The sequence below is a fragment of the Typopeltis vanoorti genome, chromosome 19, assembly GCF_054136105.1.
Source record: "Typopeltis vanoorti isolate ZY-2024b chromosome 19, IOZ_Tvanoo_1.0, whole genome shotgun sequence".
In the NCBI taxonomy this organism is placed as follows: Eukaryota; Metazoa; Arthropoda; class Arachnida; order Uropygi; family Thelyphonidae; genus Typopeltis; species Typopeltis vanoorti.
In genome coordinates this window covers 75416895-75443843 of record NC_143567.1, presented here as the reverse complement: position 1 = coordinate 75443843, position 26949 = coordinate 75416895, and the positions used below count along the sequence as shown (strand labels likewise).

The 26949-nt window shown below is 37.6% G+C and overlaps 1 protein-coding gene across 3 annotated transcripts in view; it reads right to left on the bottom strand.

Moving 5' to 3' along the window:
• The window catches only part of LOC150096255 (DDB1- and CUL4-associated factor 6-like), a 443059-nt gene that overhangs the window by 375890 nt on the left and 40220 nt on the right, over positions 1-26949 (bottom strand). For all 3 annotated transcript variants that reach the window (XM_090409214.1, XM_090409213.1, XM_090409212.1), the window contains exon 5: positions 13585-13803. In XM_090409214.1, coding sequence (XP_090265340.1) covers positions 13585-13803 — 219 coding nt within the window. The remainder of the gene's footprint in view (positions 1-13584; positions 13804-26949) is intronic.

Below are 26949 nucleotides of genomic sequence, written 5' to 3'. Positions count from 1 at the left end.
TTATGTATAATGGCTGACATGTCTCCATTAGCATAATGAGGATGTCTTTATAAAACACAACACTTAATAACTAAGTAAAATAAAATTTCTGAAAGCAACACAACTATCCAAATCCAGTAAGTACATCAATTTTTCAAATGCTTTACATTTCGTTTTGACAAAATAACATCAATAACGGACAAATCGCAAGTGCTGATAATACGTGTTATGAAACCAAAACTAATAATGTATTGTACTAACATAAACAATTTGTAAAAACATTCATAATTTTAAATTATGATTATTTTTAGAAGGGTATCTCTCTCTTAGTTGGGTACCTGCCTCTTGCCCTGTCCAGCTAGGGAGACCCTACCACTAGCTTAGCTACTGCTGGCACACCTCTTGAGGTCATTGGTGCATGCAAGACTGTGTACTGCATCAAGGTAGAAATACCATTAAGGAGGTGCAGAGTTCCTATCCCATATATTTCTGGCATTTCCAAACTTACAGGCAGAATCTTGAAAAAGTTTCACCTGATACCATATATTTAAATATCAACAAAATTTCTAATCTCGACTAGATTTAGTCTGACTTTCTTCGACTAAGAGGAGAGGCTCTGGAACTGTCGACCTGGATGAGGGGGTGGAAGCTCTACTACTCTGGTGTGAACCCAACAATGTCTGCTCAGGAGGGGATACTCACAAGCCCGCGGCTGTCAGACTGTGTTGCCGAGTGGATCCCACTGGGGGATGGGTATGTGTGTTAAGGCTCCATATGAAAAACCATGACTTGGCTGTGGTGCAAGTCTATGCACCTAATCTGGAGTCAGAATACTCTGCCTTCCTAGAGGAAGTGGATGCTGCTTTTGACAGGGTGGCAGACATGGAACAGATGACCAGACATGGAGGGTGTGGTTGGGAGGAACGGAGACCCTGAATTTAATGCGAATGGGTTGAAATTATTGGACTTCTGCTGTACTAACAGCTTGTCCATAATGAATACCTTCTTCCAGCACTGAGAAGTCCTTAAGTATACCTGGTACAGGGATACACTTGAACAATGGTCTCTGATTGACTTCCTTATAGTCTCAGCAGACCTATTTTCCTCAATGCTGGACATTTGTGTGAGGATAGGGCTAAACTGTCAGCTGACCACCACCTTGTTGTCTGCACTCTACGGCTTCAGAAACCAGATGCTACCATCAATGCTGGTGGGCCTAAACAGCTATACCACGTGAAATGGAAGGCACTGGAAAATGAGGCTGTGAGGAAGAATTTTGCACATGACATTTCCTCCAGGTTCAAAGAGATTCCCATCCCAAGCATACTGCAGATGTTGAGGAGGAGTGGGAGCTATTCAGAACTACTGTTACTGCCTCTGCACTCTCATGCTGTGGCAGAAAGTGGCTTGGTGTGGCGACGGGCAGTGAGAAAAGAACGCCTTCGTGGAACCAAGAGGTCCAAAAAGCTGTCCGGACAAAAAAGGAGGCCTACCCTAACATGGCTTAGGGTTTGGTCACCTGAGATGCATTTCAGGTATGCTGAGGCACGAAAAGCTGCTGTTAAGGCAGTAAAGACAGCAAAGCAGAAGGCTTGAGAATCCTTTGGAGAAAGATTACACTCATCCTATGCAAATGCAAACAAAGTATTCTGGCAGACCATCCGCCACCTTCGAGAGAGGAAATTGTGCACAGAAGGTGTACTTTTGAGAACCGAGAAGGATATCTTCCACAGATGGAGGGAATACTTTGAGAGCATTCTTAAACAGGGTGGCCCAGCAGTTATGGACATCCAAGAGGTGCAGATCAGGGCAATGACTAGTCTCACAGCAGAAGAGGCCCATTTTGCAATATAATCGCTAAAATCGGGCAAGGCTGCTGGTGATGATGAAATTCAGCCCAAAATGCTGAAAGCCTTAAATCGAGACCGTGGATCTCTGGCTGACTTGAGTGTGTCAGGCTGCTTGGATATCTGGGTGAGCACCAAAGCAATGGCAGATAGGCATAATAATACCAGTCTTCAAGAAGGGAGACCAGAGAGATTGCAGCAACTATCGTGGCATCTCTCTGCTCAACCTGCCTGGGGAAGTATGAAAGCCACGCAAGTGTGGCTTTCATTCTGGTAGAGGTGCAGCTGACCAGGTCTTCACTTTGGGGGAGATCTTTGGGAGTGTCTACACATGTTTTGTGGACTTGGGGAGGACGTATGGCTGGGTTCCTCAGGATGGGCTTTGGTGGGTGGTGCAAGAGTGTGGAGTGGATGGCCGGCTGTTGGCTGCCATCGAGTCCCTGTGTGGGTGCCTGGGGTTTTGCGTCGGGGTGGACAGCATGGGGACTGGGCTTTTTGGGGTCTCCACTGGCCTCCGCCAGGGGTGTGTTCTGTCACCCCCTCCTTTTTATGATGTTTGTGGACTGGATTGGTTTGCGCAGCTGGGGCGGTGGGTGTGTCGGAGTTGGGGGATGTGTCGTCGGGCGTCTGCTTTTTGTGGATGGCCTGGTTCTGCTTGGCTCTTCCACAGATGTCCTCCGGCAGGCTCTGGATGGGTTTGTGACTGTCTGTGCAGGGACCGGAGTGGGGATCAGTGTGGCCAAAGCTGAAATATTTGTGGTCTCAAGACAACTATCCCAGTGCACTCTACATGTGAGTGGAGTCCCACTGAGGCAGGAGGAAAAGTTTAAATACCTTGGGTCCATGTTCACAGGTAGTGGGGGGTGGGGCATGGAGCTGGATGCTCAGAATGGCTCGGCGGGTGCGGTGTTGTGGGAGCTTGGCCGTTCGGTGGTGTTGGGGCGGGAGTTGGGCTGGAGGGTGGGGCTGGCTGTCTTCAGTACAGTCTGTGTTCCCGTCCTCGCCTGTTGTCATTGGGGTTGGGTGGTGGCCGAGGGAGTGCGGACATGAATCCAAACGCTGAAATGAGGTTCCTTCGAGGGGTTGCGGGGCTGATAAGACTCGACAGAGTCAGAGGCTCTGCAATTCAGGAAACCCTCAGTACTCAGCCATTGCTTCTCCATGTTAGAGATCACGGTTGCATTGGTATGGGCACCTGGTCAGAATGCCACAAGAGAGGCTCCCCCAGCAGGCCCTCTATGCCAAGCCAGAGGATGGGAGGCCACATGGAGGGCCAAGGACTCGCTGGATAGATTATATCCAAAACCTTGGGTGGACATGTTTGGGAGTCCCACCAGAACACCTGAGCTCGGTAGTGGACTTCTTGACCATTAGAAGTTCTTCTTGCAGCTGCTGCCCCCACAACCCAATTAGGAAAGGTGGGCCTTGAAGATGAATGAATGAATTTCTAATCTCATACAAACTACAAAAAACAAACTTTTGCCTCTCTCTCTCTATCTAGCTGTGGTTTACCATACTCCTTGTAAACACACTCTAACATACTCTGGACAGACAGATCATTCTGCAGAAAGGAAAAAAAAGTATGAATATATTTTCAAAGAAAGTTCTGAAAGCCTGTTACATAGCCTAATTTAAATTTGAATGATTGATTCACTCACTCTCTCTCTCTCTCTCTCTCTCTCTCAGTGCCAAAAGTTTGGGATATTCTCATCCTTTTAAATATCAGAAAAAATGATTCATTATGTATTTGATAAGATTCTTCTAGTAAGCAGTACTTAATGTTACTGTTATAAATGAATCTGTTAATTGCTCATATTCTGATCTCTTTGAATTGATTGTTTGTCCCACATTAATGATGTACTGTTAGCTTTAATACAAAGAATTTGTGCTAATTTTATTAAAATTATTTATTGTGTTTAACATTTTTCTATCTCAATTTCTATGTCATGAGCTCTATTACAATTAAGATGTACCTATAATGGAGAACAATGGGCTATTGCATATAAATTTTAAGCTAAGCAAACTGGTATGGATCAGCATTCTATCTATACTAAAATGGAATCTGGAAATTACATTTCAGTAAGGATTCCTATACCAAACTTCAATCACTAACATGCAATCATGCAACGAAGCACAGTGCAACTACATGCAATGCATCAGTTGTTTGTTTTGTACATAATAAAGTATATTTATACATAACCTAGTATGTTTATATAGAAATTTCAGATTTCTATATAAATATACCAGGACATCTAACCAAGGAGTCTCCCAGTTAAACAAGCCCCCCCCCCTTCTTTTGGCCAGGAAACCAGGGCAAACAGTGAAAAGTCAGGTACTGGAACAAATCCTAAAACTCACCCCAACTCAACATCACCAGAGTTAAAGATCGGTACTAATAAATACAAAAAGCCTGAATGGCAAAGAAATGGAGCTAGCTGAGGAATTAGATAAGCCAGATCGACATAATAGGGGTGACTGAAACAAAAAAGACAAAAACTGGTGAGATCTTTCTGAGCAATAAATACAAAATGTTACATTCAGGCAATGACAATCAAGGAAAAGAAATAGTAGCCATAGTATTCAACACTAAATATGAGGCTAATCTTCTTGAATGGCAGGCAGTCTCAAGTAGGTGATGTGGGCTAATATCGGAATGGGGAATTTGACAATGAGACTTATTTGTGCCTATGGTCCCACAGAAGGTTCTGCTAAGGTAGAAGTGGAGGAATTTTTTGAGGCTTTAGAGAAAGCAACTGACACAATGAAAAAGGAAAAGTTGGTCCTTGTTGGTGATCTAAATAGCAGAGTAGGAAATGGTCAAACATACAAAAATATTTTGGGAAAATTTGGAGAAAAGAGCAAAGCTAATAATAATGGCAAATACCTGTTAGATTTCTGCTCAGGACATGGACTAGTTATTACTAACACCATGTTCCAACATAAAAATGTGCACAAATTCACATGAAGAGAAGAGGCAAGAAATAAGAAAAGTCTCATTGACTATCTTATTGTTGATAGTGATGTTTTCTCCCTGATGCAGGACACCAGAGTGTACAGAGGATTGAGATTGAAATTGAAATATAATGAAATTGGAAGTGATCACTATTTAGTCTTCAGCAGGATAAAATTGAATTTCATACTGAAAAGAATAACATGTAAGAAAGTTTTAAAGCGAATAAAAGTTGAGCAGCTCTCAAATGTGAGCTGTAGACTAAAATACACAAAGATTATTGAAGAAAAAATGAAAGAGTTTGAGAACAGAAACCAAACCTTGGAGATTCAGTGGCAAACCTTGAAGAAAACCCTGATTGATTCATCCAGAGAGGCATATGGTGAGGTAGTCTGCAAGGATAGTGGAACTCCATGCATATCAAAAGTTCCTGGCAAATAAGTCAGCATATGCTCTTAGAAAATAAAGAGACAAATGTATGAAAGCTAAACACTGTGTAAAACTAGCTAAACAAAAGTCATGGGAGGACTTTGGTAAGAACATAGAAAATAAATAAAAAGGTGGTGGTAAAATATTCTGGAGGCTGTTGAAAATACGCAGAAATATAGGAAAGAGTGCTGTAAAAGGAATTAGAGATGATAAAGGTGACATGAAAACTGGGGAAAAAGATATCCTCGAAGTATGGAGTAATTACTTCAAAAATTGCTAAATGAAACAAGCAGTGATAACAGCACAGTGGTAAAAACTACTGACCAGGCATGCAGTAAGGAATATATATATCCATACCTGAAGTAGAAAAAGCCATCAAAAGCCTGAAATATGGAAAGGCAGCAGGAGTAGCTGATATTCAACCAGAAATGCTCAAGTATGGAAGTATAAAAGTCTTACAGTTGCTGCACTGCGCAGTTCATAAGGGCTGGACATAGAGACGATTTCCAAATGATTGGAGCAGAGCTCTCATAGTACTTATATATAAAAAGGGGAAATAAAACTGAATGCGAGAATTACAGAGGTATTTCTCCACTGAGTGTTCCTGGTAAGATATATGCAAGTATACTTGAGAAACGGTTGAGAAGGATGGTGGAAGACAAGCTTGGTGAAGAACAAGCATGATTCAGGCCAAATAGAGGTTGTCGCAATCAGATCTCCACTTTATGACAGATAGTTGAGAAATCATGGGAATATAACAAAGATCTGTATTTAAGTTTTGTAGTTCTGGAAAAGGCATATGACAAGGAGCCAAGAGAGAAGCTATTTGAAACGCTACCGTTATATGGTGTCAATGGGGCATTATATCAAGCAATACTTAGTCTTTATTTGAGTTGTAAGTCAGCAGTTAGAATTGAAGGAAGTTAAATGTTAAATCCGGTGTCAGACAAGGATGTATATTATCCCTTCTGTTATTCATTATCTATATGGATCACATTATGAATGAAAGTGGTATTAAACATGATATCAAAATTGGAGATATTAATGTCAGCTCTTTGCTTTATGCAGATGATGTTACACTTCTAAATAAATCTGCTACAAGTCTGTAAGATTCCCTGACTTAAGTGAATAACTGTTGTAATAGATATGGTATGAAGGTCAGCATTAAAAAGAAAAAGACAATGAAAATAGAGAGAAACATTGAAAATATCAACTGCATTGTGAATGGAGAACCTATAGAACAAGTAAAACATTTCAGCTACTTAGGCATGCTTTTTAGTGAAGATGGTAAATTAATCCTCTCATGCACGAATTTCTGAAATGGTGATTAAAAAACTAATAGTAGCCATCCACCACAGTGGACATGTGCATGAGAGGGTTAAATATAGAAATAGACAACAGAATCAACAGAGCTGGTATGGTAGGAAGTGAACTGAATAAATTTATATGGAATAAGAGAGAAATTAGCAAAACACTAAATTAGCTGTATACAAGACAGCTAATTTAATGTTTTGTGTATTTAGCTGTATACAATACAGCTGATTTAGTATTATTCAAGCAAATTTTAACTTATGGATCTGAGAGCTGGGTCAGAAGTAAAACACTTGACCAAAAATTAGAGAGTGCAGATATGAGAGTCTTGTGAAAGATTAGGGGAATGAACAGATGGCATCAATGGCAATATCATATTAAAAATGAGGATATTAGGAAAGAACTTGACATTGTCAGTATCCAGGAATGTGTTAGCAAAGCTCATCTAAGGTGGTATGGTCACTTAAACAGAATGGGAGAGAAAAGATTAGCAAAACAAGTGTTCTCTGCCAGATTGGCAGGAAAATGACCCACAGGAAGACCAAGATACAGGTGGATTGATACAGTAATACTTGTACCTTAGAAGATAGAAATATTAGATCTGATAATGTTGTAGTCTTGACAAGTAACAGACTGATTTGGAGGAAAATTGTAGATAGTAAGTTAATAATGGTGTAATTTTTCATGTAGTACTATCATATCCTGTACAGCCCTTGAGAGTATATATCAAGAATTTGATGAAGAAAGAGTTAGGCCAGTTGCTTCTGCTCTGTTTTGTAAGATTCAAAACACAACAGCCTGGCACATTTTTATTTAAGATATGTTTTTATTTGATGAAATTTATCGTAAATTTATACATTAACTTTTATTTATCACTTTACTTACTACTCATTTGATTTTCCTCAGTGAACCTTATGTATGTTATTAGTTTTACTTAACTGCTAATAGTTTGTATTTCATCTTTCATTCTTCCATTGCATGTAAATGGTTTCATTCCAAAATACCACAAAGTGTGTCAACCATACTAAAAAAGTTTTTGTTATAAGTGTGGAGAATTTGTAAATTTCACTCCTTTCATCAAAACAAAGTAAAAAAGTTGTTGTAGACTGTCAGAAAACAATGCATTTTGTAATTGCATTCATGTACAGTATCATCAATTATTCTCATGGCAAATGGAACGTAGACAATTTTGTTTTGTCCTGTGCAATTTCAACTAAAATTAAAATGAACTGAATTCACAGAAATTCTAACCAAAATTTTAATAAAATTAGCATCCTATGAGAGAGAGAGAGGAGTTAGTAAAATTGTGTCAAAATTTTGTCTGGCCTACTTTTTCCACTACATTTGATCACCTAAGGAATACAAAGCATGAAATGTCTTAATGAATTTTAAAGAGATCCTAAATACAAAAGCGCATTACATTGCCTAGCTAATATCGAATTAATACTACTGTTTTGTCAAATTTTTCAATAAAAATTATCAAACAAAAACTAGTGACATAGTCTAAAGTACATCCCATTCCAAATTCTATTAAATTGGAGTTAATACAATATTCAACATGTTTTGCCCGTTTTGTCTCAATAAACAAAAATTGAGACAACCTGACAATTACAATTTTGATAAGAATTTCATATATAAAATTTCAATAACATCTATACAGCTGAAATCCACAAATACTGTAAGTTGAGGACAGCCAAAATTAATCTAATAAGCATCTTATGCATTTTGTAAAATGCACCTAAAAAGTATTCAACATTTATTCTGGTTGTAAGATAAAGACATGATATGGATACCATTGCACATTATACTGTATTACATGTTCAAGACTTCTGAAGGGCTTGCAAAAAAACTCACAAAATGCTCTTTGCTGTTCCAGTATGGAAAAACACCACAAAATCATTTACTAGATTGCTGTTTCAATTCATTGTATACTAAGCATTATTGCAAAATCTAACACATAATACAATATCCAAATTTACAATAAGTGACACATAAGACCTAATTTATACAGTGAAGATTTGACAGAGTCAAGAGTACTGCCACCAGAAATGTGCAGTTTAGATGAAAATGTAAATGATGTAAAATGTAATGAAACTCAATGTAATCAACAACATAATCCAAATGATTCCTTTCAGCTGAGTTTGTAAACTGTGCTTGTTTCTCTGTAATGGACACAGATACTCTTCAGTTCACACAACACTTGCCCTTTGTATCGCACAACAATATATTTCATCATCTTGTGAAACATATCCTATATGATAAATATTCCTGACATGTCTGCAAAGGTTTGAAAGGGACTGTACTTCTCCATTGCTTACAACAGGCAACACAAAATTCTTTTTTTTTCCCTTCCATAAATCTATAACCCAAAAATGAGAGTTATGCATGCCACAGTAAGAAAGAATTTTGGAATTAAAAAAAAAGTCATCAGTCTCATGTTGATTCAAGAACAGTTTCTTTGCTATAAATTAAAGATACCAAACAATTATATTCCTGGCTTAATCCTTTATCTATTATATTGTATTTTTATTTGTATTGATTTATCTATCTATTCAACATATTTTTGCCACTTTATGTCTCAGCAAACAATCAGTTGAAACAAAAATTGAAAGACTTGACATATATTTATATTAATTGCATAGTTATCTTTTCTTTCTTTTTTTCTTAATCTTCCTCTTCTACTTTTAGTATCATGATTTCTTATTCTTGCAGCCGCGACTATCTCGAGGATAAGGTGGTTGGCCATATGCCTCCCAGCGTGTCCTTTGTCTGTAAATGCGTGTGTTCATGGGACTGGTTTGGCTGTTCTGGGGAACGAAAAACCAAAACTCCAGTTCCCAGGTGAAAAAAACCTCCTACCTCCATATGAGACCAACTAACTCACTTTTTTGTGGAAAGAGACCAGATAAAGGTTCCTCGCATGACTGACAGGAATTGAACCCAGGTCTTTCTGACTAAAGGGCTTTGTCTATAACAACTGAGTTATGGAGGCTCCATATATTATTATTATTCAGGCCTCCATGGAGTCAAAAGACTCATCGTAGGAGGTCCTTCCTAAGAACATAAAGTCTGTCAAGACTCATTTTCTAGGGGAGGTCCCCCCCCCACCCCCAAGAAACACACAGTCTATCATACCACTCCTTAAACTCATTGACTGTTCTCGCTCTCACCACTCCATCAGGCAATGCATTCCACAGTTCAACCACCCTCCATGCAAAGAAACCACTCCTCACCCTCTTGCTCACAGTTTCCTTTCATAACTTCCAGGGATGGCCTCTTGTCATCACTCCTTCCCACTGTTCAACCAAGCGAAAGAACTCCCCAGTGTCAACCCTGTAACCACCTCTCAACAGTTTAAAAGTCTCAATCATATCACCTCTCCTTCTATCCACCAAACTCTGCAGTCCACATTCCCTCAGCCGATCCTCATAACCAAAATTGTACAGTCCTGAAACCATCTTTGTCATCTGTCTTTGTACCCTTTCCACAGTTTATTTATCCCCTTCAAATCCTGGGGACCAAATCTGAGAACAATAGTCTAAGTGTGGTCTGATCAGAGACTTATACAACGGAATGATAACCCTTTTATCTCTGCAGGTCAGTGTCCTGCTCATAATTGCAGCAATCCTCTGTGTTACCTTCACCACCTTTGCAATATGTCCCCTAAATTTCAGGTTTCTATCAATCATCAACCCCAGATCTCTTGTCTCCCCTACTTCCTCCAGTATAACTCCTCCAACAGAGTATGCAGCATCCCATCGATGTTTCCCAAACCTCAAGATCTTACATTTTGCTGCATTAAACTGATACCCCCATTCATTTGCCCTTCCCAATAATCCTTCCCAGCTTCGCATCATCCGCAAACAACCGAATATCCCCTTGCAATGTCATTGATATAAACGTTAAACAATATAGGTCCAAGTACTGAGCCCTGAGGGACCCCACTTGTAACCCTCTGCCTCCTTGAAACTGCTCCACCATACAAAACTCTCTGATACCTATCAGACAGCCAATCCTGAATCCAGTTGACCAATCTGACATCCAGACCCATGTGCTGCAACTTAAATATCAGCTTATCATGTGGCACCCTGTCAAATGCCTTCGCTAAGTCTAAGAAAATTGCAGTATATGCCTTTCCCTCATCTAATGTTCTTGTAACTTTATTATAAAAGGATAGCATATTGCTAAAACAAGAGCACCCTTTCACAAATCCATGTTGACTCTCACAGATAACATTACCCTCATCTGCCCAATGCTGTATAGTGTCCCTCACTACTTTCTCCAAGATCTTGCTAACTACTGATGACACACAAACTGGCCTATAATTAGACACTTCCAGTCTGCTACCGCCCTTATGCGATGGCACTATCTTACCTTGCTTCCATTCCATGGGCACCTTTACCGCAGCCAGACTTTCATTGAAAAGCCAGGTTAAAGGCACTGTCAGTTCCCTAGCACATTCTCTCAAAGCTCGTGGTGAAATACCATCCAATCTCAAAGCTTTACTGACATCCAGAGTACTCAGTATCTGAAACACACTCTCCTCCTGTACCTCTAAACCTCGAACCTGCCCTATCCCTCTAGCATTAAAACTGACTCCTCCAGTATGAAATACTCCAATAGTGTTCATTGAACAATTTCACTATGTCCTCTGCATCAGTCACTCTATTCCCATTTTTATCCCACAATATCATTCTTCCACAGCCATTTCTCCTCTTACTGGCCACATAGCTAAAAAATTCCCTAGGATTTTCTTTGGATCTTAGGGTCAATCTCCTCTCATATTCCAGTTTTGCTTTCCTTACCACACTAGTCACTCTTCTGGCTTGTGTCTTATATTCTTCATGCATCTTCTCTTCACCTATCTCCTTATATCTCTTCCATAGCCTCTTTTTCGCATGCAATTCCTGTTTAATATTGTTTGTCATCCACTTTACTCCAAATTGTGTCCTCTTCTTCACTCGTGGTATACAACTTACCATTGCTACTAACAAATATTCTTTCACAATTTTCCACACACTAATGATATCCCGGCCTTCCAATTCCTCCCTCCATGAAACTTCCCGAAGTTGACGTCTAAGACTATTATAATCACCTGCTTTATAAATCCACATAAGTTCCCATCTCTTTGATACTCCTGCATGTCTATTCATTTTCCAAGTCAAAACCATATGGTCACTCTCTCCAACTGGTGGGAAAGATGTCATCCCAGTTATTATCAACTCTTCTGATGCTATAACCAAATCCAAAACTCTTGAACCTCTTGTTCCCTCTGTTACATGTTGCCTAAGATATTTGTCCCTCAATAATTCTAGAAATTCCATTCCCCTATTGCTACATGCATCTTCCTCTCTCCAATTTAGACTTAACTGTCTAAACATCTCCTGGTCCCCATCCTCTGTGCTCCTGGGTCTGTAGCAACACCCCATTAAATATCCTGTCTTGCCCACCTCTACCTCACACCATATGTTCTCAAAATCATTTGTCTCACTGCCTTCCAAAGCCTCCACTCTTAGAGGACATAGGTCATCACTTATCATAAGCAATACCCCACCACCACCACGTTTTCCCCTCCTATCCTGCCAAAAAATGCTGTACCCGGCAACTTCTATTCCTGTTATTATATCCTCTTCTGTCAACCACGTCTTAGTGATCCGAATAATTTTTGGCCAGGCTGATGCTATCTGCACCACCAATTCCTCTCCCTTATTCCGGATACTCCTGGCATTAGTATAAAGCATATAAATGCCATTGTTTCTATACCCAGCATTATCTATTCACTATTATTTATAGTATAACCAAGTGAAAAAACTTTCAACAGTTTCTTTGCTGCCATTGCATTTTAATATAGTTTCATGAAATATTATTCTTTAGTCTAGGATCAACATAGCAGTAGGTTTCTCCACTTAAAATTCCTAAAATTTCTTGGAAATTTCTAAGGATCAGCAAGGTCAAAATGAAAGAAGGCTATTTGTGGATTCTGAAAATTAGGGGAATCATGAAAGATAGTGCACTGGATGAAATTTTAAGTGAAGCTTAGTGGAATAAACACACCTCTACAGATAATAAATACTAGCTAAATTCATTTAATTAATGAATTATGTCAATATTTTGCCTTTCACCAAGGCATCTTTATGGGCACACAGAAAAAAACCTGAGTACACACTTACAGGCACACTGGTAAGAAAATAAACGCAGGCTGAATGTTAATGGCTGGATCCTACAGTCCTAACTGGTGTCCTCTATGGGTGCAATGATGGAAATTTGCTGAAGGTCTCACAATGATGGTCTCCCAGATCTTTGGCAAAGTGAGGTAGTGGTGATCAAGCTGAAATATTGGCTTAATAATTTATCAACTAAAGAAATTTAGTTTTTATTATCTACAGATGTGTGCTTATTCCACTAAACATTAACATGAATGATAATCAACATCTAAACAACAATACCAGATTTTAAGTGATGATGAAAGTGACTCAAAGTATTTAAAGCACTGTTTACAAATTTCTTCAAAAACTCAATGAATTTCTCAGTGTTTACAAAATGCAAAACAGAATATATCAATAATGATGCAAATTAATTTCCTGGACTTGCATCAAGTTTCTCAACAATCTCAAGTGTGATTATGATAAGATGGGTGACATTTATTAAAAAATATCCTTGATGAGTAGTGAGTGATCTCCTCTGATCAAATAGAAGATTGGTTGGGAGAAGATGCCATAGAGATAAAACAGAAGTACCAACTAATTCATGGCTAAATTTTACATGATTCTCTCTCTTTCTTCCCATAAGACCTGCCCATTTTTTTTTTTCATGCAATAAAACATGTTCTTTTTTGTCATTATGCCAGTGTTATTTACTTTAAAAACAATTCATCCAAAATTGTAGCTTGTTTAAAAGAATACAAAAGTATGTGCTTCCTTGACTTTTAGGATAATTTAATTAAACTTAATTTTTTTTTTTTGTCTAACAAAGTATGAGGATCATTTGGAACAGTCATATATAAGAGAAAAGAATCATAAGTAATCAAAAATTCTACACTATCACAATAAAAAGTCTAAATTTTCTAACCTCCTTGCACTCTTCTATAATACAACCATTTTTAATTCTCAAGTCAAACCATCTAACAGTTCCATCTTCTCCACATGACAGGAAAGTATGAGGATCATTTGGAACAGTCATAATTTCATAAGCAGTTCCAAAATGGCAGTTAAAAATATTGGACATGCTGCTTGATGAATCATCAAGGTTGGAATATATAATTGCTCCATCCCCAGAGCAAGAGACAATCTATAAATGATATTTAAAACAAACATTATTTGCAAAACTTATAAAATAACCAATTTTCTGTTACTTCTATTTCCTATTATTAAAAATGATCAGTCATGGTTTACACTTAAAGTTTACCTTGGGACTCTTCTGACTGTATAACAATTCCATCATCAGAACAACAATGCCTTACATTTTTCAGTGTAAAATGAAAAAATATAAAGCATTCCATCATTTTTAATGTCATTTGTAGACAATCAAATTTTTAAGTATATCAAGAATATCAAGATATACATAACCAATATATATTATTTTGTCCATTAAATAAACAAGACTAAAATCATCCCAAAATGAATTCCTTTATCTAGAATTATTACAGTAATGAGAAGATGCACTACATATAACATGGGGGGAATAAAGAAAAAGTAATTAAGATGTTTACTAACTGAAAAATAAAAATATAAACATTTCTCTTCATGAACCTAAAAAAAGATCAACATTAACTTCCACTGTTAAATCTGCAGCAATAATGATTAACTTTTCAACTGGCAGCATCAAAGGACTTAAGCTTGGAACTGTTGTAGACATAAGGATTTTCAGTCCTTAACTGCCAATACACGAATTGGGCCAAATGAAGGGACCATTCCAATAGTTTCCATGCTGAAAATGCTAAACTTAGCACTAAACTTATCAACTCAAAAGAACATATTAGTTCCATTAACCAGATTAATTTCACATTATAAGGGGATGCTTAAATATCAAAGCTAGGTAACTAAGAACAGAACTCGACATCGTCTGTAAAGAATACAGAGAACAGATAGAGATTCTGACCATAATGTCTAATCCTCATCTTACACAGTGTGCACCATGACTAGATACCCTTGGATTCTGCACAAACAATGATGGGTTGACAACAGGATTAAGATCACCAAACTAGCTAACCTAACTTATGAATCTGAGAGCAGGATGTTAGAAATAAAACAGCTGATCAAAGACTGGAAATCACAGATATCAAAGTTCTTCTGAGAAAAATAAGGGGATGAAATGATGCCACTAATGTCAGAATCATTAAAAATGAATGATATTTAGCAAAAACATGATACTGTTAGCATTCAGGAATCTGTGAAGAGAGAGCTAATCTCAGGTGATAGGGTCACATAAATAGACTGTTAAAGGAAAGGTTAGAAAAACAGGGATTTTATTCCAAGAAAAAAAGACCCAGAATAAGACCAAACACTAGGTAGACTAATGCGGTCAGAAGTACACAGTCTATAAATACTGTTATAACCTGAACCATGCATAAACCTTTAATCTATTCTTCTTCTGGTTCCCATCTGCCATACAGCCGCGGGAAGTAGCTATAAGCTACCATTCTAGGGAGAGAGATGATTATGAGCAAGGTGGTTTCCCGTTGCCTTCCTTGCCGTAAGTATTTATGACTGTAACCTGTGTGTTCACGGGACCAGTTTGCCTGCTTGCGGGATGAAAAACCCCAGATAAACTGGCGGAAAAAACCCTGCTGCCCACGCCCAAGACCGGCTAACTTGGCTATAGCTGAGGAAGATCCTTAAGCTCCTCACGTCGTGGACGGGAATCGAACCTAGGACACTCCTTCCCCAGGTATATGGTTGCAAAGCACAAAGCCACTAGGCTAACCGCGTGGACTTTAATCTATTAGTAAATCATTTACGGCTTTCAGCATATACAAACCACATATATAACGTGCATATAACAGCACTCAATGTTTCAATATGTTCTCTTTTTGCCTTCATGCACAACTGAAGTCTGTGAGGCTGCATATTGATGGCAGCATGCACAATATCCATCAGTAATGCTACCACTGCTCACTCCAAGTCCATATTCAGGCTTGCGGTGCTGGGGTGTCATTTCTTGCAGGCTACTCTCACAAGCTCCAACCACAATTTGAATTCCAATGGATTCAGATTGGAACCTCCCAACAGCCGATCAGATAGTAATATGTGGTTGGGCACATTCACCTCTATCCACTGTTGTATGGTCCTTGCCTTGTGTGCAGAGGCCGAGTCCTGCTGGAAGGTCTACTGCCTACAGTGAAACCAGGTGTTGATCAGGGGGCCATACCAGTTCCAGCACAGTATCTCGATACATTTTTCTGGAGGTTTTGACTCCTTTCTCACAGAAATGCAACTGGGATACTGCCTGATAAATCACCCCTTCAACCAAACCATCAGTGACACGTGGTGATGACCTCTCTGAATCCTGGGTGGTTTTCAAATCCTATCGATTGTGCTTTTTGCTTGTCTACCTATTGGTTTTTGTTGAAAGTTTTTTCACTTGGTTATACTATAAATTAATGATGCCAAGAAATTATATTCTTGGTTTCATCCTTTATCCAAGTGTAAGCAAAGAAAGTTTGTGCCTGAAGTAATTCCATGACTGGGTTACTTGTATATAGAGGCTAATGACTTCACATCAATTGCCTTAGTACTCCATAAAGCAATGCACATATCCTTACGGACATGTATAATATTATGCATTACGAGAAGGGCCAGAACCCAACCTGGTTTCGACCTCTATTGAGGTATGTTGAGGTGCAGAAAAACCTCTCCAAAAACTTGTGCGATCCCTCAGATTACCCAACAATGAGTGACCAGGATCGTTTAACTCAGCGGTAGTTCCACTCAGTGACAGGCTCATCCTGCCACTGAGAAGAACCCTCAGCAGTGGCTCTGCCCAATGGCAGGCTCACCCCACCACTGAGCAGAGCTGCTCATAATCTCAGGAAAAGCAACCACTTCAGCACAAAATCACATCAGTGGGAGCATGACCTTTATTGAGGTCTCATCAGCGGGAGCCAGACTCAGAAGTGATACCAACATTGAAGTAATGCAGAAGTCATATTTCCATATACAAATAACCAAAAGGTGTCACACCTTATTATTAAAATTCTCTGGATTAGAGATAGATGTTGAAAGCTTTTTCACTTGGTTATACTATAAATTAGTCCACACGGTTAGCAGAGTGGTTACGCGCATCGCAACCATATGCCTGGAAAAGGAGTGTCCTGCATTCGATTCTCGTCACTGTTGCGAGGAGCTTAGGATCTTTCTCAGATATAGCCAAGTTAGCCGGTCTTGGACGTGGACTGCAGGGTTTTTCTCTCCAGTTTATCTGGGGGGTTTTCCTCCTGCAAAGCAGGCAAACCGGTCTTAAGAACACAATGCTTCACAGACAATTACACATGGTTGATGGTGGGGTAATGATCCCCATGTTCAAAACTCACTACCTCCACATGGGGGTAGTGAGTTATGAAACCCAATAATGGGAAGCCAAGGCCCTACATGAGGCTGTAGTGCCAAAGAAGATACTGTAAGTTAAAAATACCAAGGAATTATAATCTTGGTTTCACCCTTTATCCAAGTATAAACAAATAAAGTCTGCACGTGAAGTAATTTCATGACTGAGCTACTTGTATATAGAGGCTAATGACTTCACATCAATTGCCTTAGTATCCTATAATGCAATGCACGTATCCTTACAACATATATAATACTATGCATTATGAGATGAATCACTACCCATCTCATAATGCCGAGTGGTCATGTGCTTCGCAACCATATGCCTGGGAAAGGAGTGTCCTGCGTTCGATTCTCGTCACTGATGTGAGGAGCTTACGATCTTTCTCAGATATAGCCAAGTTAGCTGGTCTTGGATGTGGACTGCAGGGTTTTTCTCCCTAGTTTATCTGGGGTTTTTCCTCCTGCAAAGCAGGCAAACCGGTCTTAAGAACACAATGCTTCACAGACAATTACACATGGTTGAGCGGGGGTTAATGACCCCCACATTCATAACTCACTACCCCCACGTGGGGGGTAGTGAGTTATGAACGTGGTCACAACCTATTGGTTGAAGAACAAACGAATACACACTCTTTTCGACTTGGCCAACCAGGTCAGCTAATGGAAATGCTAAGATAACACTGGCAATGAAGTGACAAATTATACATTTTATCTACCGGGATATCAATTAATTTATCATCACCATTCTTCCAACATATTTGAATATTTTTTCAAAAATTCTCCTTTCTTTTGTGATGGAATATCCTTTGCACACTTGGCATCTCATCTGGCACTAAGCCAAATAAAATGACTTTTGATTTCTAATCCTTCATGTAAACAAGTCTGATTACTATTTCAGCTCTCCTGAAATAGTAATTTGGTCACTTTCAGTGACCAAATACTCAGAGTGACCAAATAACTGAAATAATTCTTCTTGGAATGAAGGCCTTTGTTATCCATTCCATCCAACTAATATCCACTAATGCGCAATGGCAATCCAAAATAAATAAACAAACAAATAAATAAATAAAATGAATCATGAATGTCACAAGTGGCTAGACAAAAACTCCATCTTTGCATTCAATCTACACTGCAGCTTGTAAAAAAAAAACATCAACAAATCTAAATCAGACTTTAAAAGACAAAGTGCAGAAAACAAGTTGCATTAGTGGGTGCAAAAACTTTGGTCCTTCCATGCTTCCACTTCTCTCTTGCATTCAGTTGGTTCATCCTAACATTTCACCAGATAAAGATTGCCGATCTTATGGTGTCATTTTTTTTTTCATTCTTTTTCTTGAACTCACTCATCACAAATAGCTTGGATACTGGTTCTGATTATATCTCTCCTGATTGTGCTCAAAATTTATATTTCAGAATTAACATTCATCTTATATTGCAGTTTTCAGCTATCCAATGCCCTGGAAGTAAAGTCTATATTCAGCCAGTTCCAATAAATGAAGATGAAAGTCAGTCATCAAACTCTCACATTCCATGTTTCTTACTGTAGTTTTCTCAAAAATAATGATGAGCATCATCAACAGCCAACTCCTTTACCACAGGCCAATTAATTACTGACAACCAATATGGGATTATGCAACTTTCATTCCATAGTGCAGATCTCCTCGCCAACATTACTCACCTTGAGATACAGGACAAGAAAAGTTTGAGAATCTGATTGGATCTGGCATAAAGGTCGACTTACCTAACCACTATCTTATGATCTGTTCTCCACCATTTGCAACTCATTCATTATGTCATGGTGGATGACTGTTTCGTATTTCAATACCAATCTCTCTCTCTCTCAAAGTGTCTGTATTTTCATTCTTCCACCTATACATGAATGATCTTTTCTCACTAACCTCAAATCTTATCTACAGCTTTCTGAAGACAGTAGTATCTTCTTTCTTCTTCTTTCAGCAAACCTTGTAGTGCTCAAACATTCTGAGCTTCAAGATCATCCAATCTTAAATGCAAATTTCTCTATCATTCCCCAGAGGTGAGGACAATGCTGTCAACTTCAAATAGTACTAAAATACAATCCTATCTTATGTCTTCCAAAAAGATCTCATTTCAATTTCCCATTATCTTTGCTAATACTCAAACTTCTAGTCAGAATCAAATTTCTCTTCTTGGACTGATTTAACATCTTCTCTATAATAGAACAAACACATTCAGCCTGCAAAAATAACTTGATATCCTATGTTGTGCCACTAGGTTTCACCTGAACAACTGTTAACTTGATATAAATCCTGAATCAACCACTTTTTATAGTGCAATGAAAAAAAAAAAAAAAAAAAAAAAAAAAAAAAAAAAAAAGCTTAATACAAAGAAAACAATCCATTTATGCATTTTCATGAGTACCACTGTGAGATGCCCCTACTTTCTTTTGGGTCTGACAAATATGAGCAGCTACTGGTTGACATCCATTTTACTGTGCAACATGTACCCTACTAAACCAACATCCTCTTTTGTTCCATCTACTTCTGTTCTATGGGAAAAAATTTCCTTCTTGCACTGTTTTTCCAAATAGTGAGGGGGTGGGGGAATACAGATGTAGTCCCTGGGCTAGCATCCTGCTTATCTCAGGTTATAACTCATGACAGGTAAGAAAGTAAAATACAAGTACCCCTCATATAATGTGGTACTTATACAACGCGGTTTCGATATAACACAGTCTACAAATTGTAGTGTTCCTTTACCTTTTCATGTATTTTTCACCGTGCAACTTAAAAATCAAATTTTATCTTCATTAAATTTGTCTGCCAGTATCGTGAAAGTAGCAAATTTATATTAGGGAAAATACCCTTTAGCATGCAGGTATATATATTTTTTGTGTGTAGCATCATTGTTTACCATATAAAGTGTTTATTGTTGCGCATGTAGTTAAACGTCACACATATTTTTGGTGGAGCGTAGATATTCTAGTTTGTTTGCAGTCGTGCCCCCTTTTTCACTCTTATATAGGATAACGCAGCGCACATACAATCACCAGGTTCGTATTTTTATGAATGGTCTAGGTCAGTCAACATGGTCAGAAAAACAAACATGAAAAGAAGCAAATAATTTTAATGAATTCATAATAAATTTCAATACAAAGACAAAATTGATATTAATGCTACGTTAAATCTCTTACGTTTCTCTCACTGTCTCATTCTTAGATAAATGAATTTCTTAATATTTATAATACAAATTCTTTCAACTTATCAAATATTTAGTTTACAGCTTATTGGAACCAGCTAGGTATTTAGCACATTATTAATTTCCCTCGAGTGGGTCACGACAAAATATCTAGTAAACTGATAGTTCTCAGAACTCAATCCAATGGTATAGAGTTATTCACACATATTTTAATTCTTCATGCTTCTCTTTATCACAAATTCGAAATACACTCTCTTCCATTTCTGTTAGTCAATTTCTCTGAAAGGGCTAGAATATGTAAAAGTACTTATCTACACTATCTCAGGTTCTCTCGGGATTTTCTCTGTCCTTCCTTCTTACGAAATTTTGGCTGCCTTGTTTCTGCTGCCACGTGGGAATCACATGCTCTCCCTGAATCGTGCGCAGTTTCTTTGCTAAGGATTTACGTCAATGCTTTTCCTCATCGACGGCCTACGTTCGATCTTGCCGTGTTCTGTGGCGGTGCCATGCTGGAATTTCTCGGAGGTCAGCTCTTAAAGATAAGATAAGAACTGAACCACAATGATCACTTGAAGCACACGGTGAGAATACAGGAACAAACAAAACGGGGGTTTCAATTTTGTGTTGCAGGTTTTATACGCTCCCTATGAGCACCACCTTTCCGAGATTGTCTTCACCCTTCCGCCCTTCCGATTCGTCCCCGACTGGGCGACTTCATCGTTCCTCATACGGGCTTTTCCAATTCCAGGAATGTATGCGTCTTGATGTCTTCTTAGAGGTAGCACCCGCGGGCGCTTACGCTGCTTTTGTAGCATTAGGGCGACCTTTACCCCTTCTTACTGAATTATTGGCATTCTTTCACATGTAGAAAAATCACTGATAATCACTCTTACATTTGCCCTTTTTGTTGACTTACAGTTACATTTAATATATAGATGCATTAACTTCAATATAAACAGTTCTTATTTTAATTTACAAGTTGGTATTTCTTTTAAGACATAGTTAAATTGTGCCAAAATGATAAGTATGCTTATACAATGGAAAATTTTTGTTAGACTCTGGAAAGGTGACGTCATTTAGAATGAGGTCGCCCGTTTCAGATCTAACAGATTGGACTTAGCAAGAAAGTTAAGAAGTTATTTTATGGATAATGATCCCTTAATGGAGCGCTCCAGAAAATTCATGAGACAATTGCATAGTTGTTTAGCTCCATATTATGAACTTAATAAAAAATTACAGCATATTGGTAAGCAAGGTCTTATTAATGACTTCTTGATAACTAAACCAGCTGAAAGATGCAATGAGAATTACACAAATGATGTCCAAGTGATGACGACGTACGGACACACATAAATAAAGAAAATCTACAAAATTTTATATTTGAAGACAGTGACGATGTTTAAAATATGCACTTTATTTTATTTTGCCTAAAACACTTATGCATTATGTGCAATGAAGTTTACGTACAATTTGTAATTTTTGTAATTTTATACTATGTATTTGTTTCATAGTTTATGCTTTCTTAACTTACATGAATTACAATCCTCTACACTGAATGATTGCATCATTGCTTGCTACATATCCTGAGTGTTTATATAATTAAAAAAAAAAAAATTTCGGAACATAACCCTACTTTTTCTATGTGATCTGAGTCTCGCATAACGCGATTCATATAACAGAGAATTTCTATAGAACCTAACATCCACATTATACAAGGGTTACCTATATTTAATTTCTAGTATTTTGCCTAAGCTATTGAGATATTCTCAAAGTCAGAGCAATCATAATGCAGTGATTAAGCAATATTAAAACTGAATAAGATATGAAATTTCAAGTTAGTATCCTAATGATACCCTCCAAGTGTAGTCAAAGATGGCCAGTGTTTTTGTTGTTGTTATTGGCTGAAGTTGAAAGTATTCCAAATTTTGGCTTTTTTTTTTTTTGGCTAAAATTTTTTATAGGCTAATTTATTTAAATTTGGAGTATTCTAATTCTCAGGAAAGTGCTTCACTTTTGAAGTTTTTTTTTAAGATAGTACTTTTTTTTTCATTAAGATGATGAAAATTATTATTTTCTTATAATGAAGGCGTGTCCTAGGGCTACTCTTCCTCCCATATACAAATGACTAGCTCACTGATTTTAAATAACATCCACAATTATGCTCTACTTCTTCTCAATTTACAAATATTTCTTTAGTCATTCAAGCATTCCAGGTCTCAAAAACCTATAACCAGTGATTTAACACTTCTCTCCATGTCATCCTCCAATCATGTAATGACATCCAGTCAATTCAATGCTACAAGAACAGTCTTGTCCTCTCTCTCTCACTCATAAGATCACTTAACTTCACCTCCCCTTGCATTTCATATCTATCTAAATTTCAGGAACATCAGATTTCTCTTATCAGGCTGCCAATCATGACTTCACAAATATTATACATCTACACTCTCCAAAAACTTGGTTATACTGAAAATCTCCTTAAAATTTCTTCATGCTGTTCAGAAGGGGGCAATGCAGTTAAAGCAATGCCTCCTCCCTCTCCTTGATTTGGTCTCACATAAGGATCTGTTTCTGTATCATACCTTTCTACAAATACTTACATGGGCACTGTTCCAATGAAATGACATCCATCATGCTTCCAATTTACTCTGCTTATAAAAACATGAGCACCCACTGATCAACATCCTATAACTGTCTAGCTACGAACTTACTAAACCTTCTCCCCCCCACACACACTTCTGCTCTTTCATTCCATTTAATAATATTCAGCAGAATAACTTTACACACTTTGGGTGTTGCCTACTATTATTCCCGCAAAAAAATGAATTATGTAAATTATCATGAAAGGACGATGAAAAAAATTATAGTTATAAAAATTTTATTTACTGTGTTTATTCATTTACCATGTTTTTTTTTATTTATGTTCGATAGCGTGCTTTACTCAGACATTACCGAGCTTCTACTAGTATTTGTCTGCAAAGCAGATAGCCTATGAGGTGCTTGAATACTTCCTTATTTCATGACTGGAAAAATGACCAGAAGTGTAAAAGGTATAACCATGTGTAAATGCACCAAAATTAACCTACAGATGAAAGTTATAAAGAAAAAAATAATTATCTGTACTCATCTAATAACCATATTTTAAAAAATTCTGTAACAGGTACATAATGTGTTTTGCCACATATGTAGAAGTTTTTGAAGTTGATTTTTCTGTCACAGCAGATGTTAAAAATGTCTTTACCCTATGTTCCCCCTTGCTATGTGCACACACAAAACTATTGAACATGACATTTCCATAACAATGATTTTGTAATGTAACACTTTCTCATGGTGAAAATTTCTAGGTAAAGACATTTTTATCATCAATACAAAGGTGGACAAAGCAACTGGAGAATGGATCTTAATGCTTCATGGTCTTAAAAGTCCAAAGGGAAATAGTGGACACTTTTAGTGTTGACTTTTGTGAACAGAAGAAGCCACTGTTTGGTCATCTCTTGATAATATCATAAGGCTGAATGGCAAAATTAACCCTTTTTGTTTCTATTTTCTCATAGTATTTATACTTTATTATATTACTTTGTGAATTATATTACATACTTCAGTATGTAATTATATTAATAATTACATACTGAAATCTAATTTATGGCTGCATCCTGTGAATGAAACTAACAGAAATAAAGTTTAGAACATGTTAATGCACTACCATATATTCATCATCGAATTCCTGACATGTACTCTCAAGGGGTGTACAGGATATGATAGTACTACATGAAAAATTTACATCATTACTAACTTCCTACCTACAATTTTCCTCCAAATCAGTCTGTTACTTGTCAAGACTCCAACATTATCAGATATTCTATTTCTATCGTCTAAGGCACTTTGTACCGTATCAATCGACCTATATCTTGGTCTTCCTCTGGGTCGTTTTCCTGCTAACCTGGCAGAGAACACTTGTTTTGCTAATCTTTCCTCGCCCATTCTGTTTAAGTGACCATACCACCTGAGATTAGCACTGCTAATGCATTTCTGGATGCTGACCATGTCAAATTTTTTCCTAATATCCTCGTTTTTAATATGATATTGCCATTGATGCTATCTGTTCATGCTTCTAATCTTTCTTGGGACTCTCATATCTGCAGTCTCTGGTCTTTGGTCAAGTGTTTTACTTCTGACCCAGCTCTCAGATCTATAAGTTAAAACTGGTTTGAACACTCTTGTATACAGCTAATTTAGTGTTACGATTAATTTCTCTCTTATTCCATATGAATTTATTCAATTCACTTCCTACCATACCAGCTTTGTTCATTCTGTTGTATAGTTTCCATATTTAATTTACCATCTTCACTAAAAATCGTGCCTAAGTAGCTGAAATGTTTTACTTGTCCCACAGGTTCCCCGTTCACAACAAAGTTGACATTTTCAACAATTCTGCCTATTTTCATCGTCTTTGTCTTTTTAATGCTGACCTTCATACCATATCTATTACAACAGTTATTCAATTTAGTCAAGGAATCTTGCAAACTTGTAGCAGATTTATTTAGAATTATAACATCGTCCACATAAAGCAAAGAGCTGACATTAACATCTCCAATTCTGATATCATGTTCAATACCACTTTCCTTCTTAATGTGATCCATATAGATAATGAATAACAGAGGGGATAATGTACATCCTTGTCTCACACCAGATTTAACATTAAACCATCTTCCTGTACTTCCTTCAATTTTAACTGCTGACTTACAACTTAAATAAAGACTAAGTATTGCTTGATATAATGCCCCACTGACACCATATAACTGTAGTGTATTGAATAGCTTCTCTCTTGGCACCTTGTCATATTCCTTTTCCAGATCGACAAAACTTAAATACAGAGCTTTGTTATATTCCCATGCTACCTCAACTATTTGTCGTAAAGTGAAGCTCTGCTCCTGACAGCCTCTATTTGGCCTGAATCCAGCTTGTTTTTCACCAAGCTTTTCTTCCACAATTCTTCTGAACCATTTCTCAAGTATACTTGCATAGATCTTGCCAGGAACACTCAGTAGGGAAATAGTAATTCTCACATTCAGTTTTATTTCCCTTTTTATATATGGGTACTATTAGAGCTCTACTCCAATCATCAGGAATTCGTCCCTCTGTCCAGGCTTTCTGAACTATGCAGTGCAGCCACTGCAAGACTTTTATACCACCATACTTCAGCATTTCTAGTCGAATATCATCTACTCCTGCTGCCTCTACACATTTCAAGCCTTTGATGGCTTTTTCTACTTCAAAGTATGGATATGCCTGTTAAGTATTTTTTACTACTGTGCTATCACTGCTTGTTGTGATAGCACAGTGGTAAATTTAGCAATTTTTCCAAGTAATTACTCCATACTTCAGGGATATCTTTTTCTCCCGTTTTCATGTCACCTTTATCATCTCTAACTCCTTTTACAGCACTCTTTCCTCCATTTCTAGGCTTCTTCAACAACCTCCAGAATATCTTACAACTTTCTTGATATTTATTTTCTATGTTCTTACCAAAGTCCTTCCATGACTTTTGTTTAGCTAGTTTTACACAGGTTTCGCTTTCTTACATTAGTCTCTGTATTCTGACTTATTTGCCAGGAAGGTTCGATGTCTTCTTTTCCTTCACTGCCTCTTTAGCTTCCTGTGTCCACCATGGAGTTCTGATTTTTCTATCCTTGCAGACAACCTCACCACATGCTTCTCTGGCTGAATCAATCAGGGTTTTCTTCAAGGCTTGCCACTGAATCTCCAAGGTTTGGTTCCTGTTCTCAAACTCTTTAATTTTTTTTTCAATAATCTTTGTGTATTTTAGTCTACAGTTCACATCTGAGAGCTGCTCAACTTTTATTCGCTTTAAAACTTTCTTACATGTTATTCTTTTCAATATGAAATTCAACTTGATCCTGCTCAAGACTAAATAGTGATCGCTTCCAATTTCAAATCCTCTGTACACTCTGGTATCCTGCACTAGGGAGAAAACATCACTATCAACAATAACATAGTCAATGAAACTTTTCTTATTCCTTGCCTCTTCTCTCCATGTGAATTTGTGCACATTTTTATGCTGGAACATGGCGTTAATAATAACCAGTCCATGTCCCGAGCAGAAATCTAACAGGTATTTGCCATTATTATTAGCTTTGCTCTTTTCTCCAAATTTTCCCAAAATATTTTTTTATGTCTAACCATCATTTCCTACTCTGCTATTTAGATCACCAACAAGGACCAACTTTTCCTTTTTCATTGTGTCAATTGCTTTCTCTAAAGCATCAAAAAATTTCTTCACTTCTACCTTAGTAGAACCTTCTGTGGGCCCATAGGCACTAATCAGTCTCATTGTCCAATTCCCCATTCTGATATTAGCCCACATAACTCTACTTGAGACTGACTGCCATTCAAGAAGATTAGCCTCGTATTTTGTGTTGAATACTATGGCTACTATTTCTTTTCCTTGAGTGTCATTGCCTGAATGTAACATTTTGTATTTATTGCTCAGAAAGATCTCACCGGTTTTTGTCTTTTTTGTTTCAGTCACCCCTATTATGTCGATCTGGTACTTATCTAATTCCTCAGCTAGCTCCATTTCCATGCCATTCAGGCTTCTTATGTTGATAGTACCGATCTTCAACTCTGGTGATGTTGAGTTGGGGGTGTGCTTTCAGATTTTTTCCAGTAGCTGACTTTTTGCTGTTCGCCC